The sequence below is a fragment of the Epargyreus clarus genome, unplaced genomic scaffold (assembly GCF_041222505.1).
Source record: "Epargyreus clarus isolate Ecla_fem2 unplaced genomic scaffold, WU_Ecla_fem_2.2 ptg000018l, whole genome shotgun sequence".
Taxonomy (NCBI): Eukaryota; Metazoa; Arthropoda; class Insecta; order Lepidoptera; family Hesperiidae; genus Epargyreus; species Epargyreus clarus.
Genome location: NW_027332226.1, coordinates 11,004,827 through 11,022,232, shown reverse-complemented (window position 1 = coordinate 11,022,232; position 17,406 = coordinate 11,004,827). Strand labels below are relative to the sequence as shown.

Genomic DNA, 17,406 nt, shown 5'->3' with positions numbered 1-17,406 from the left:
TCTGTCTCCCTTACCACACCCTTCAAACCGGAACACAGCAGTGCCTAACACTGCTGTTATTAGGTAAAAATAGGTGTGGCGGTGGTGCCGCCAGAGTCGAACCACAAAGGGTTCTACCACCTTCAAATGGTTGATGATGATGATGAAGCGAACGTCGCTGTGACCACTACATGTGGCCGAGCTATATACGTAATACTATATAGCGTAATGAGCATGTAGACTACTAACTATCTTTGACCATATGTCAGGAGGAAAGGATTTCAGGTCGCGATCAAACCCTCTATGAAAAAGATCAGATAAGAACTTGCCTCATCTACAATACAGGGAATCCTAATCTCTCTAGCTACTAGCGTAAAAATCGCTTTACTTACTGATAGTTAGTTTCCAAGGGGATGTTTCCAATGGCGACGTTGTCGTGGCCGCTCGTGGTACTCCGAACCCAGTAGTACGTGAGGGACTCTCCAGCCGTGGGCTCGAGGGCAAATCTGCATTGCATAGTGACGTCATCCCCCTCCCGCGCGTCGTGCTGCTCGTCCGCCGCCCGCGTCCATCCCACTGAAAAGAAAACTGACGCTAGAGATGTGCCGAGTCAGGTCGACTCGAGTCATTACTCGAGTACTTACATAAACTCGCATACTCGAGTACCAAAAGTGATACTCGAGTACCAGTAATACTCGAATACTGACGATACTCGTACACTACAACAACTACTCGTACAAGTAAAAACTTGTTTAATTTTGTGTAGTGAGTGGCGTTTTTTTTTTTTTTTTTGCTCTTCCGTGCTATTGGACTGTATGTTGTGCAAAGTACTCGAGTACTTTGTGAATACTTTGGACTCGAGTACTGACTCGATTCTTTTTTATATGAGTACTAAAGTAGGTACTCGAATACCAAAAATGGCCGACTCGGCACATCATTAACTGACGCTACAATTTGCAATTCGTTATTCATTCACAAAGTTTCGTTCCACGGACACGTTCAAATAGAACTAGAACTAGCCTTTGTTTCGTCCTTTTAATTGGTTGCTGGAACAGAACGTTTGGTACTCGCCTTACGTTGGACCCAGATAGTTTACACTGTTAGGTAACTCGTATTGCATTCGGTTTTACTGAAATCTGGCCGACGCTCCCCGAAATTCGAAACGAAATTTTTATCCTAAACTAACAAAGGTTTTGACTTTTTGGAGGTTTCGTTTGTGGATTAATTCGACAAAAATCCGGTAAATATTGAGTTTGTAGGCAAATTTGTGATGTAGAGTGGAGTGGTAGCTGATAGAGCTATGGGCAAATATTTGTGTTTATTTATTTAAGCCTTTTGTATTTACAATAAAAATATTAAAAAATTAATTTCCTAATGGAATTTAATCATAGCTTGTACTGTTCCACTGCCACGAGCATCACATAACTAATATATTTATAAGCGTGTTTCATCTTTACTTAAACCACAATTTCATATTTATTTTAATATTTTTTACTTATTACCAATCGTCGGAGACCCGGGCCGGAAATGTTAAATAAGGCCCCCAGTTTAAAACTTGTTTGATTTTACAAAGTTACAAATTTTTTCGCTATTTTCTTCGTACTGACGACCTTTTTTTAGTAACTGCGTTTGGGGGCCCCCAGGGCTGGGGGCCCAGGGTATCTACCCCTACACTTTAACCGCTACAGCTTATTACTACTCTACCGGCTTAAATTGTATTAAACAAGTGCAAACGATACAGTCGCAATAGAATAAAGAAGTTACACAAAACTACTGAGCTTTGTATGTAGTTACGTTACGAAATAAAAGAAGCAGGGTAACCTATGTGACCTCTGGACTAAATTAGAAAGAGATAAGTGCCTACAATAATGCATTAATTGACTTTGTCGGTGGTTTTATCAACTGTCTTCATAAATAGTACAAGTGAAGTGAAAACTCAGCGCTATAGCATCTTCGTAGCTTGTAATAGGTTAGCTGCTAGCCCGTACCTTTCGCCAGCATCTGCCTTGGAGCAGCGTGGTGGAGTATGCTTTAAGCCCTTCGAAAAGACCCACATAAAAAACGGCCCCTTGTGGGATGTTGCACTGGTTTGTGATCTTTATTGTTCACAAGTGAATCGAGCAGGAATATCAGAACTCTACTTTTACGTGCATATCCCGTGATATCCAATATCACAGACGAAATTAGGAATATTTGTGACGTAATGCTACGACGCTCTATTCAACTTGGTGTAGAAGTAAAAATAAAGACTTAAAAGAAAAAATAAAAACTTGTGATTCAATTCGGATAAAAAGTCGAAAAGCGGACCGTAAAAGCCAAACCATGTTAGACCAATAACCTTTTATGATAGTATGTGCAAGACGGGTTTTTTACAGCAGATTGCAAATAAATAATGCAATATCTTGTATTAGGTATCAATATTGTTATTGAATTAGTTGTCCTTTAAAAGTTGTTTAACAACTTATAAGGACATTTAAACAGAAAGGAGGAAATTTACGTAAACTTGAAGGTGACCAGTCCGATATAAGTGTTTACCTATCTACATATAAATTTACTCTGATTACTAAATAAGTACTTTGAATTATTCATTAACCGTTAAAAAAGAACTGACCATTAACATGCCATTATTTATGCAAATAAATAAAATTGAAATGTCTCTTTATAATGTTAAAATATCTGCTGCTAATTAAATGTCTGTAAAAGAATATAAAATACTTATAATGGAAACAATTTTAAAAAATTTTGTTTTTCTGCATATCTGTCGAATTGTTGAAGGTATAAAATTTCGATAAATATTTAGATACCTAAGTATAACGTTACATGTCAGAATTGCGTGTAAAACCGCGGGCACGGCTAGACAAATATAAAAGATTTTACAAGCATACACCGTACTAACTATAGCACCGAGATATCTAAGAGGCTGACCTAGTACACTGAAAGGCAATCCCCTTAGCCCCCAGTCTATTTAACGTCAGCTGTCAGGAATTGAATTGAAAGGAAGCGAGGAGCGGGGGCATAATTAGGAGACGACTAGAGTGCCATTCGGTCGACCGGCTGAATTAAACTATGAATTTTTTAACCTGCCCTATTACGGCAATTTATCTTCTTGCATTCTGAATGCCTTATTTAATATTAAAGGTACTTGGAAGATAAAACGGCATAGATGACCAAACTACTGAATAACTAATTAAGCGTCTAAAATCATTTTATTTTTAGATCTTATTGGTGCTTTGCATATTAAACCTATATTTATTGACGTTGATAAATAAGACATCTTACTCTCTTTAATTAATGTCATTTTAAAGGTCTAAAGATGTTTTATATTACTTTGCAATGCTATACATAAGTTTATAGACATACGCACTTAACATATTTAAAATAAACTAGAACGACTAGAAAAGTTAATAATAATAACGTATTTTTCTCTTTATATCCTCCGTGTCGGGTATAGAATAAATGGAACCACATCCCTTCATAGGGAATGGAATCCCTTCATAGCGGAGGGAATAGGCAGTGACTAAGAATGAAAACCAGAAAATGCTGTTATTTATCTAATCTTGCCTTCAACATGCACATGTGTCCTAGCCTAGGGATTTCTAGGGCTTATGGATGCATACCAGAGGTTTTCAAGTAATGGGACATTTTGAAACCCTTTATATGAAACAAAGCTCGATTGTTTTGTCGAATGCGGGACATAATAAATATTGGGAAAAAGGACTAACTAAGAGTATTTCTAAGAATACTGGAGGATTTTCAATAATCGGGACGGAACAACGCAAGGTTCAATAAAATTTTCACAAAAATGAGGACGTTTGGCTACACTGATGGATAATTTTTTTGTGATTCTATCCATCTACTTATTTTATTATTTACGTACAGGAACTGTTATCTAGACACACGACTGTGTACACCAAATTCAGGGAATGCACGCAATTCCAGGGACGCACGCAATGTGTAAACTACACGAAACGTTTCAGTGTGTTTTCTCCCTGTCATAACTTTGTTATCGTTGCACTTAGAAGTATCCTACCTACACTACATTCATATCCTGCTATGCTATAAATTTAAATTAAGCTTGAATAATCAAGGAAATTGAATTATGCTTTTATGAAATAGAAAAGAAAGTTCTCTGTGTTGATGTCTTGTGAACAAAGTCAAAGATAAATATTAGCTACGCTATATAATGTATTCAAAAGTTTTTGAAAGAAATAAATTATTCTATGACGTTAACGATCGAGGTATAGGTACTTAATTTTATTATCTATTATGATTAATTAAAGAGTAATTGTGAACATTGTGTAAATTTGTGTAAAAATAATACTTCAATTATTTAATTTAAGTAATGAAGGCAAACAGACTTGTATTTCAGCTTCAATCCAGTAATACGACATGTTAGGTGGAACGAAATAACTTGTGGTAACTTTCCACGAACTGTAACTTACTTCCCCGACTTCAATCAGAAGTTAGGATTTTCACTTTGCCTAACGTACCGAACAAGTTGTTCACCAATATTACTAAGTCAAAAGACAACGTTTAGATATTTATTTTACTTTATAAGGCTTTGTTCACAGTAAAGTAAAATAACACTATAGAAATACATTGTATTTACTGAGATGTGATTTATTCAATGGTACTCTGATCGATCTGATTTTACCATTTTACTTCCTAATTAATGTGTTGATGCTTTCTTATATTTATAAGAAATATTCGATTCATCTATTAGCTACTGTGGTTACTTTACGCTCGGAATTTCAATCTTCTCAAATTCCCCAGCACAATTCCGGCTCACGTTTGGCTAGTTTTTTGAAACAGCTTTATTTATTTTAACAGTAGGTAGGTACCTAGCATTACCACGTAGGATTTGGTCATTTTTACTAAAAAGCATAAAGACACGTTAAAAATACCTTTTCAGTTTTTAATCTGTATTACCTCCAAATAGTTTTAAAACTCAGTTAAAAAATCATATAAAGTTCAAAGGCCATCATCTTGACCCCTTTACAGAACAGGCGGACGACCGAAGTGCGTAGGTTTAACAGAATTCTGTACGTAACTTTTAATTATCGCCGTAAATTTTCGATCAATCAAGAGAAGAAAAATAAAGATAGTATACTCGCAAGTACTGTTACACGTGTGGTTGTGTAAGTGGCACACAGTAGCAGAAGTGCGTGTACGCATGTGACATCTTAGCTACATAGGAAAGATGGCGCCGACACGACACCATTACCATTCGACGAGCGCTAGATTCCGTACTTCAGTTGCTTAACCAAGACGTTGACATCTTCATGAGCTTTAATTCAATATAATATTGATCAGTAAAACCTCTTCCGTAGTGAACTAGGGCCAATTCATACGAATATGACTTTTGTCGGATCGTTTTCAATAAAAAGATTTTTTCAGTCTTAAGTACCTAATATATTTCGAAAACACCCAAAATTAATTTCTTAAGCAACAAATAATAAAAAGAGGTTACGTCAGTGCTATACAACAGTTAATGGGTATCGGTGTAGGTATTTTCGTAACTCAATTCAATCCATTGATTTGAGCGTACCTACTCAGTCGTCATTGAACCATTGTTAGTGTTCAAATACTGTTGAACAAAATCTCGTGTTATCTACATCTAGTGTCCCCGAACACGTTTCATAACGTCACAAGGTGGCGTTAGTGTAGTAACGAATTAAATTCGAAATGTAACAAGGCAACGGAATGGGCACCCGTGCGGCGCGGGCGCAGGCGGTCAATGACACGAGGTCGCGTGCGCCCGCGCAGCCTGCCGCCACCGGGACCCGCGCTCCCATTTACAAACACTGATAACTATTGGAAATAGCTTAACTTCAAAGACATCGTCAAATGTCATACAAGAAGAATTAAACGCTCTCTCTTCTATAACGCTTCTCTTTTATATAATATTTCTTTCTTGCAATAAGTAAATGGTTGCCTGGAAGAGATCGCTATTTAGTGATAAGACCGCCAGTTGTACCTTTGATTGTTGTAAATGTTTGGTATTTGTTAGTATAAATTTGGTGTACAATAAAGAGTTTTGTATTGTATTGTATTGTAAACGGTTTCTCTCGGAGCCTGCCATGACACGTTTAATGTCTGTAGATGTAAATAAACTTTAAATGGAACTAAAGTTTTAAATTTTCTAGTTTCATTTCGATCAAATGCTCTTCCGCCGCCTGGGTTGATTTTTCAAAAAACTGCCCAAACTAAATGAGTTTTTTATCTGGGGAGTGTCATATTTACGACCGTAACAATAGAAAAACAATCCACTTTTTGCCTTTCACTTGAATAGTTGATCTGTTCCGTTGGATAATATTAAGAATATTAAGACTGTATTTTCAGATTAAATTAATAGAGATCATTTAGACAATTTATAAGCTATAATTATATACCTAAATATCTTAGGATTAACAGATACTGTTACATTTTCAAGGTATTAAATAATTACGTATACAATTACTGTAACAAAAGAAATTAGGCGAAATAATTAACATGACCACGCGGTGAAATCTCTTGATGACTAATTATTCTGGCAAGGAAACAATAGCTGCTCCTTAACAATTGATAACTGTAAATTGAGGATTAGGATTAAATTTCTGCGTATTGTTATAATAAACTTTGAAAGCAAATAATCAGTTGTTAAATAGGCATGTTGTACCTTTCATGGTCACAAAAAACGACTAGGATCTAGCAATTACTGCTTTTGTTTAGTCTGAAATGTTTAGCGACTTGCACACTAGGCATTCCAGCTTTGTCGTTGGGAGTGAAATTGCCATCCGGTCGGATTTCCCCGGATTTGACCTAATTTGATGGGCGTCGGCCATCAGGAAGTTTTTCAAAGAGAATTCGGATGAAGTCCGAGCTCTCTGGCAACCGCAGAAATTAATACAATCATTAAGAATGCGTTAGAAAAATCTTAGTTAAAAAATAACGCTATGCGTGTCGAAATTTGCAAAAATAATCTACCTTGTATCTTTTGAGTTTTAACTTGAATTTTAACTGAAAAATATTTGAGAAAAAATCTCTATTGCGCCTAAATTTCGATCAGTTTCTGTTTGGCGTCGATAAATATGTTTGATGCTGACAGCCCTAGTACAGAGCAATTTGAGAAACTTGCCTGCAAACGTTTGAGATCGATGGTTTGTTGTAATTGCTAATTGCCCGTCATTTCGCTGAATTACGTTACGTTATACCGTTTATTCCCTATGCAACTAATTGTAAGTAGATATTTTTAATATGTTTTTATGGACATATTAAAAACAACTTTTTATTCGAGGAGGTTACGTACGTAATGCACTTGCTGTAGTTAATCTAGAAAGATTTAACTTAATATTTTGCTAATAAAGAACTAATTATGAACACGCAATGTATACGTTCGATTAATTTTACCTTTATGTTATTGTTTTGAGAGACGGATATGATATTAGTTACAAAGTTTAAAATTACCATATTTGTAACGTATTTAGTTTCACTGACCGCAAAAAGGTTACGTGTCTATAATAGTATATTATAATGACGTAAGTCATGTAAGTAATGAAAAAAATAATTAGTAAAATTAATCACGATAAGAATAAATTAACAGTACATTATCGCTTATCGGTAGTACCTGTATATTACGTACTCAACACACTTACGCTTTTAAGTACAGTTTTTTTATATTTTGTTCTAATTTATTTGTGTAAATGTTCTTTAGCTAAAATATACGTGTGTAACATCGTATTTTATTACATCTTAAAGCGGCATATTACGCTTGCTAGTGTACCAATGATAGTAACTTGTGTTGCTTGTTGATCGTGGTCGCTTACCACTCGAACACACGTGTTCCGCATCAACAATGCGAAGACCGAGCGAGTGGGGACGACACGTACGTAGCTGGTAAGACGAGACCGTGGGAGTATGCGGGCGCAATGTGTCGGATTGCACCGCCGGTAGGGTGGTCAAGTTATCGATACATATGTAAAGTATCGATATTTATATGGAAGGCCTGAAACTATATTTCACGCGATTTTATAGATAATGTCGATAATTCACAAAATATTAAAGTAGGACAACATACTTTTTTCGTCGACAAATTTTCAAGATTATTAATTTTGAGACCCATTTTTTAATGATTGTACAACAATATTAAATACTTTAAATTTTTATATTGAAATTTCTTTTTTCACATCATAATATCCTGTCTACCCCGGTTTAACATTGATATACATATCGATATTTTAAGGCCATATTATCGATAATATTTAACGTACTGTCAATACCACGTTGCATCCCTAACCTCCATACTCTATGTAGAGCTGGCGGATTTTAAATATTCACATGCTATTGTTCAAACACGTTTCTACATCGTTGCTACCGAATTAGTTACTAAAGTATTTATTTAGCTCACAAATATTTTAACTCCTACGCAAGCGACTTAGGAATGGATGCGTTGCTTTGTATTGAATGATTCGCATACATAATAGATGCACGGGCCGTATCAATCGAGTCTAGTTCACTCGCATTTTTGAACGTAGAATACAGGATTTCTATAAAGCCGGGATAGCCTAGTGATTCGTTTTTTTTTTAAATAATATAGGAGTAGCAGACGAGCATACAGTCCACCTGATGGTGGACTGTAAGCTGGAACGCCTTGGAAAAGTATGTCTCCCTTACCACACTGTTAATAGGCAGAAATAGGTGTGGTGGTGCTTCCGGAGCTGAACGACAAAGGGTTCTACCACCACCTTTAAATATCGTGATAGTGATAGATTCAAAACTCGGTCTTTTGGGGTCAGCGGCTCACACCGCAGATTTTTTAAATGCACTGTGTTGACACAATCAATTATCACTAGCTTTAACGGTGAAGGAAATGTGAGGAAACCTACACGATAATTCTTTAAATAAATAAAAAAAAGGTGTGTAAAGTCTACCAATTCGCACTTTACCTGCGTGGTGATTCTACACTGAGGGGAGACCCGTGCCCAGCAGTGGGACACTAAACGAGCTGACAACGAAAACGATATAAAGTTCACAAGAAAATTTTATAACAGGCATATTTTTTATTTTCAGTTACATTTCTACGTAGAAGTATGTAAATTACGACATGAAACTTTGAGAGTGCTCCAGTGTTGGATCATGAAAGTAATTTACAAGCCCTACATACCCAGATCCACGTAAATTTTATCATATTAAATTGATATTAAAATAAAAAGCGGACTTTGTTCGTGTTTCTACTTTTCTTTTACATCAATAAATTAAATTATTGGTCATATAACGGTAATGGAACAATTCGCAACAGCTGAGTTCTTTTTTGAAGGGTGTGGTAATGGAGACATACTTTTCCGAGGTATTCTAGCTCAGTCCTGAGGGGTAGCGGGACATCTGTGGCCGAACTCAGGTAGGAAACTAATCTCATCTGCAGTTAGCAGCCGGGTAGCAGCCACTTATCAGGTGGACTGCACGGACGTACAGTCTGAATTACATTATAAAAAAAACGCCTCTTGCACGAGACGTTATAACTTAGTCCTCAGTAACAACGCATCTGTGGTGAAATCCAAACAGGACTTTTATTGTAGTTGGCCTAACAAGCTATCTGGGTTTGATGTCCATGAGCGGCAGTTGACACTTAGCATCGGATGGACTGAATATTCGTGTGCTACTATAATATAAAAAATATATTCATAAACTAAGTATATCTTTCAAATAATCTACTTCAAAGTCATAAAGTAAATAAATAATTTATTTTCCGTCTGTAACAAGATGCACTGTTTATTTAGACAAGTTGACAGATGATAGCAACAATTGAAGGAGGTATGTTTACACTTTTAGCGCCGTGTTTATTGCAGGGGGTTGTTTAAGTGCGGCGTAAAGGTGCCGAAGGAGGGTAGTTCCCTCATGAAAGGGTGCTTTTACCTAGGGACTTCATAAGCTCGGATACAGGCTAAGGATGTGTGTATCTCGTTTTTGCATTTTCTCTTTTAGGTTGCACACAAGTAGCAAAATTTCTTTACGTATGTGAGAGCGTGGCGAAGGCATTTTTAACGTTTACGGTTTTAGCAATAATAATATTGTTAAGTAAAATGATCGATGCAATAGATGAAGCGATAGAACTTTGCCATTTATTTTGTTGTGTAAGTAATAAAAAAGCTTTACAAGTTTTAACAATCGAATCCACTACAATTTATTATCATAATTGAAGGATATTAAATATTAAATCTATACAAATTAATGAAATTAAAGTAAAGTAAAGTGATGTCAAAATAAAAGTAGTTTGTCTGTCTGTTTGTTGCGTCTATTCCGAACCGATTTTGTCGTATTGTCGGATTGTATTTTCACGGGAAATAACTAGGGCTACATTTATTTTAGAAAAAGAATAAGGGTTCTACGCAAACACCTAAAAACCATGAAATCTCCAGGTATTTCAGTTTCCTAAACACAAGTGAAACCTCGGAGCACACCCTATCTATATAATGATAAATTATATGTAGAGAAATATACTTAACTAGGTTACCTTATTCTATGTATCAAAAATAATTACTCTACCTAAAGTTCTTCAAAGTCGGATCACTTAGATATTCTGGGATTACATGTCCCAGACATTTGACCTACATATGGGTCAGGACCAAATTTTTGACGTAATTGCACAACGGAAATCACAACGGAATGTGTCACACTGGAAAATAAATGTAGCACAATAGAATTATAAGGGTGTGTGCAAATAGTCATAAGATTTTAAGAAAAGTGGAATATAAAAAAAAAAACATCATCTGTCAAGAAAAATTTAATAAATCGAAAACTAAAACACTGCTTGTTTTTTCTTACACTTACAACAATAATTTTAAACATTCAAAATTCTTATACAATTAAATAGTCATTGGTCCATTTACTGCTTTTATTAACAACTTTACTTACTTAATTGTATCCTATAAAATAAAATACTTTGTATTTATTATTTGTTATTCTTATGTTACCTACTAATGGCACAAAAACTAAAATTTAAAACATAACATTACAATAAAATATTTAATGAAAACTAATGAGTCATTGGTTTATATATTACTGCTCAATTAAAAAAATCACTCATTAGCATCTCTCCATTGTTTTCTCACATCTTGTTTTTCATTTTCGCTCATATCGCCTATTTTTCGTTTTTTAGCTTTCGTTCTTTCCAAGTTTTTCTTCTTCATTTCTTCAAATTTTTGGGGATTTTCCCTTTTTAGTTTCTCCCGGTACTTTCGACATCGCTCAGCGGATGATAAAGGCATCTGAAAAGAAAAAGGTACTCGGTCTTGACAAATAACATTAACTGCTAATTTGACTTGCTTAACTTCACACGAAGAATCGAGAAAAAACATAAACCTATCAGAATTATTTAAAAGAATTTTCACTGTTGCAATGAACATACTTTTAAGGCTAAAAACTCATCAAAAGGCAGCGGCCAGACGGCCAGCGGAGGCGTTAAATCATATTCCCAAGAAATTAAAGAGTCTAATACTTTAATGCATTATAAAACTGAGTTTTGAGCCTAAGCGAGCTTGCTGATGACGCGATGTGATGCAATTTGACCGACGCGACGCAAGGACAATTTTCATTTTTAGTAAGTAGAAATTGCAAATCGCACGAATCGCCTCATGAGCAAGCTCGCTAAGAATAAATAAAAACTAAGAAAAGCTAAGACAAAGCAAAACCTTTTATAGAAAAACTTTTTTTCTTAAATTACGAGTCCCAAAAAGTAGGTATCTATTTTAAATTTATTAATAAACATGCTTGAGATGAAAAAAATACTGAGATTTACAAACATCGGAACAGGCAAGAAATATAACGTGACAACAAATGTGGCAAAAAATAACTATTAATAAAATACCAAATTATGAGAATTTTAATAAGACCCAGTAGCATCTCAAAACATACCAACTAATACAATAGGTACCCTCCTTTAGGCCTCTGGCGTAGTAATTTACAATAATGTAGTAAGTTAATATATTTAAACATTTTCGAATAAAATACTAAATTCGTTAATGACATAAGAATTATTGTAAACATAACTTTAGAAATTTCCCTTGTGACACGTCGCACAATTTCGTGTCACAAATCGCACAATGGAATGAAAATTGTTCACGACATAACCTAATACTTGCAATAATTAACAAACTGAACCATTAATTGAACACTTCTGCTTCCTATTTAACAATAAAGATAACAGGAATGAATAAATATAATTCAATTTCTAGAAAATCATAAAAAATATTAAAGTTTTACTCACCTAAAGTCCGGAAATCTTAACGACACGCGCTGACGACACAAACAAAATGTCAACTGACATTTAAAAAACATGGCGGTTTATCCAAAATGTTGCTGCCAATACTTGAAGCCAATGTTGCCATACTTAAATAATCAACTAAATCCTAAATCTGGTTTTTGGTTTGGACATAATAGCGTCGCACAACAGGTGTGTTACAATGGAAAGAATTTTGGGACGTATGTAAAATTAATTGTAAAAACTATATTATCAATGGTTATTGTGCTATTGTTAATGAAAACGATTACTGGTGTTTATAAGGATTTAATAATATCAAGGTATGAATGCTATCTTACGTCAAACAAAAACTTCGGCCAAAATATTCTTAGGTAGTCAAGCAAGGACATGCGTATTTTGTATGGCGCAAAAATATAAAGAGTTCGATATTATATTATTTTTAAAGAAATTAAGCTTCAAATTAAGTTATTTGATGAATGAGACTGTTAACAGTAACATAAGATATTATTATAAAATATGCCAAATTATTTTTAGGCGTGTAAAGTACGCAAGTTTTTGTCACTTATGAGTCGGACACTTCAGTTTTTCTGAATCCGTCAAAAATTTGGTCCTGACCCATATATGAAACTGAACTACATAACTTCGCAAATAGCAAGTAAGGACTTATGTCTATTTTAATAAAGTAAGCAACTATAAATATCTTTATGAATGGTATTTTTTTATGCTGATAGAAGCAATAATGCAGAATAAAAAATATTTTTGTCCATGTCTACCCTTAAAATAATCATCGTTTTAACCATACACCTATTTTTTTTCACTACAATATTAATTTATAATATAGTATAGGAGCAACAGACGAGCGCTAAACATTGCTGCTATTAGGCAGAAGTAGATTTGGTGGTCGGGCCGCAGGATTAATCACGAAAGATTCTACCAGTTTCAAAAACTTATTAGGCTAGCTCTATAGTTCGATCATTTTTGATGTGAAACATCTATAGCCGCACGTAAAAAAGATTTCTGGCGTGGCGACGATTACCTTTAACTACATAGACAAATGTTCTATAAGGGACAGAGCTATTAGAACAATGTGATAAAAAAAGACAACTAGTGTTTGACCTTGCGTTTCAAGTGTACGCAAACGTAAATATTGACCATGGAATATAGTGACCAATGATTACTTCAGTCAAAACGGGACATCGATTTTTTTATGTCAAATACTTTTTACTTGAAAAAATATAGTTAGAAATAATAAAAAACACGCTTTTATGATAAAATTAACTAAAAAGTAGAAAATAATTTTCAATCTAGGAATCATTTAAGGAAAAGTAAATAGTATAATTGTGCAAAAAATGTGGGGCGCTTTATGAAAACTGATAAATGGAGCACCCCATGTTTTTTTCACAATTATAATATTTACTGTTACTTAATTGACAATGGCAACGGTTCATTTCGGAGACAACGGCACGAAGCATCGAAAAAAGGGACTGTCCCGTTAAAAACGGGACGTATGGACGTATATTTCTCATTGATACTCATGCTTGTCAAAGACAATGAAATAATGGAACAGAAGGTAAAAAATGTCCAGAACTGTCGATAATAGTTTTAGTACATCGTTTACGTAGAAATGTTATAGTACAGTTTAACTAAATAAATTATTATTATATAAATATATAATTTGATGAAAGAATGTATCTATACAGATGTATCGACTGGTTTAAAATATACGATTTAAAAATTGTTTATATTTATTATCGTATATTAGTAAAGATTACTCACTCCTAACAAGAAAATGTACCCAGTTTTGAGAATTGAAATAGTTGCGTAAAAAAGTTTTGCCACGTCTCCGTGCTAAAATATCCCTAAAATATTTGAAATAATTATTTATCTATTATGTAAATTACGCAGTATTAGTTATTTATTTGTAAATTTTCTCTAAAAATGTTTTTATTTGTCAAGAATTCAAAAAAAACTTACTAATAAGCCGTTTGTGGCTTCATTCAATTTCAAGGCGGCAAAGTATCTTTACTAATTTATGTTTATTATTTTCAGTTTTATTTTACACACGACCATTAATTGCAAAGTTGTGTACATTTTATAAATGTACTAGCTGACCCAGCAAACATTGTGTTGCCATATAAATAAAAAAAATGTTAAGGGTGAACAACCCTTATCACTTAAGAGATATGAAAAATAGATAGATAGTAGCCAATTCTCAGACTTACTGAATATGCATATAAATTTTGATGAAAATCAGTAAAACCGTTTCGCAGGAGTACAGTAACTAACACAAAATAGATAGATAGTAGCCAATTCTCAGACTTACTGAATATGCATATAAATTTTGATGAAAATCAGTAAAACCGTTTCGCAGGAGTACAGTAACTAACATCGTGACATGCGAATTTTATATAATCTTACCGTGGTCTTTTTGAGGATTAATTTCTGGCTATACAAAGATTGTTTATTAAATTATGTTTAGGTTAATTTATTCAATTAAAGAAATTTTAAAATACTGTATACTATCTATATAAATTTTATGGTAATATTTTTTATTATTTACCACAGATATCGAAGAAAATTTAGAGATTAGGATACAGAATTTCCCATATATCGATTTTATTTTATTAAAATAAACTATAAAAAGTTATATTTTGACTAAAACACACTAATATAAAAATTAAGCAGTGGGATCTTAAACTATAACATACACGTATGAACATCGTGAGCTTCAATAAAATGTCACTTCTGTTCTGTTGATCTATGGTCATAGATCAATGAAAATTTTTTCATTGATCTATGACAGTTCAATTCAATTAATGAAAGTTTTTGTCAATGAAAGTGATAAAGACGCAAAATGCATGGTCATGCATTTTGCGTCTTTATCACTTTCATTGACAAAAACATACTTTGTCTCTTTCTGGTTACTCATGTAATCATGGCGGATCGAACACGAAAAATAAACAAAATTTAATAATTTCTCTTCATTTACGTGTGATAGGTGATTCCATGAATCTTGTTTCTTTTTCGAGCATAATTTTTGCATTTATGCATTGCACAAGAAGGCATTTTGAGGCTTAAAATTCAAAATAATGACGTTTAACGTGTTCAGTGACATTCGTGTGTATTACTACGCCGCGCGAGAGCGACTGGAGTCGTTTTAACTCGTTTTACACCACTTGACGTATTTTGTATGTTTTAAGTATTGCCCGCTTATTTTTCTGATAATAAAATGTCTGACCGTGATAATTTAGAGAGTGAAAGTGATCAGCCTTCTGCAAAGAAAGCAAAATCACACTATGACACACCATCAAGTCATCAGTAAGTTAATTATTTTTTTATAATTAAAGTATGCATTTATCTGTGCATTAAGCACGCGTATATTTGGTGTGTTTTGAGCGCCAGCAAATGTAAAATCTACTATCTTGGTAGATTAAAATTCACATAAAAATCATTGCATACAATGTTTTTAAATTATTAATTAATTTTAATTTCATTCTTCTCAGATAATAAATTTATTAAGACTGACAGAATTGTATTTCAAAATCAGCTGATGGCGTGCAGCGCACGAAAGTTTTTTCTTATTTGTTATAAATATGAACATTAAAAAATTAATTAATTTTTCTAATCATAGTGGCATTTATTGTGAAACATTCATTATTGATACTTATAATTTACGATTTTAGTAATATATTGAAATAACTAGCTAAGATTCTTGAGTTTACTAATATATTGGAGCCAATTTATTTTTTTCTGTATATTTTAATAACATATTTTTTATAAATATTTCAGAACCCAACAATCATCACAGGGGTCACAAAATATTATTATTGAAACTGGACGTCACCAAGATCAGTTAAACACAAGACATACTATTAATGTTATGTAAGATTTTGTAAATCTAATAGTACCAGAATATACTAATTTTGATGTGAAACATCTATAGCCGCACGTAAAACTGATTTCTGCCGTGGCGACGCATGCCACGCTATACGATGGTATATATATATACAGTCTATATGCAGTAGTGTGTGCGGTGTGGCGACGCGTCGCCATGCGCAATCGAATTCAATAAATAGTCATCGTTATCTGGAAAAAAATCGTAATATTTTATTTTATCATTATGACATATTTAGTTCCTATCACAATATGTTCTTTTCTGCATATTACTTTTACAAAATAATTTCGATGTTTCACATCTGCCAGGCGTCCCGTGACGGCTCACATTTTTTTTTTTTATTACATAGGAGTAGCAGACAAGAATTCAGTCCACCTTATGGCAAGTGGCCACTGCCACCGATGGACATCTGTAACCAAACCCCGATAAGATTAGTTTCTTACCTGAGGTCGGCCATAGATACGCCGCTACCACCGAGGGCTAAGCTGAAATGCCTCGAAAAAGTATGTCTCTCTTGCCACATCCTTCAAAACAGAACACAACAGCGCTAAACACTGATAATATTAGGCAGAAATATATAGTTTTAACGAACTTCCAACGAAAAAAGAGGAACTTTTATGTTCTGCGGTAAGTATTTTGAAGACCCACACTATTGAAGAAGAAGATATTAACCCCTTGTTACAAATTCTTATCTATATTATACACATTGTAATCTTAATAAAAATGTGGGTACTGGTAACATGACCGTTTGTAAAAAGCATTTCCAGACTACTTTTTACCAAGAAAATGTCCAATAGCCGACGGAATCTTGTTCGAAAATAAAAACTTTTTATTGTATCATTATCTATCGTATTCTCAGAAAGTTGAGATACGTCTTGTTAAGTTACAAGAGCCTAATAGTATAAGTATTAGGTACACGAGTTACCTTATCATTATTTTATTACCCAGTGTTTGTGGTTCGACCAAAATTTGAGAAAATAATATTGATCACAGTTTTTTGTTTGTTGTAACTGTTTTGTCTTTTGGTTTTTAGTTAGTAACGCAACGTCCACATAAGACTTAATTTGTAAAAAGAACAATTTATCTTCAGGTTTAATTAGGTCGTGTTTATTAGCTCTACATATACCACACATACTATCCGTTAAATACTATGATTGAGGTATGAATGAAAGAAAAAAATCAAAATTAACAAAAAAGATTGTTGATGTATAGTTGTTAGATATCCATCTACGGTTATTGTGTGGGAGTAATGGACTGCTAACCTGCAGATAACCTAGCAATATGAAAAACAAGTTTT

General features: G+C 33.8%; 1 protein-coding gene across 1 annotated transcript in view; it reads right to left on the bottom strand.

The window, feature by feature from the left end:
- The window catches only part of ed (hemicentin protein echinoid), a 50,683-nt gene that overhangs the window by 18,572 nt on the left and 14,705 nt on the right, over positions 1–17,406 (bottom strand). Inside the window, exon 2 of the mRNA XM_073083202.1 lies at positions 372–555. Coding sequence (XP_072939303.1) covers positions 372–555 — 184 coding nt within the window. The remainder of the gene's footprint in view (positions 1–371; positions 556–17,406) is intronic.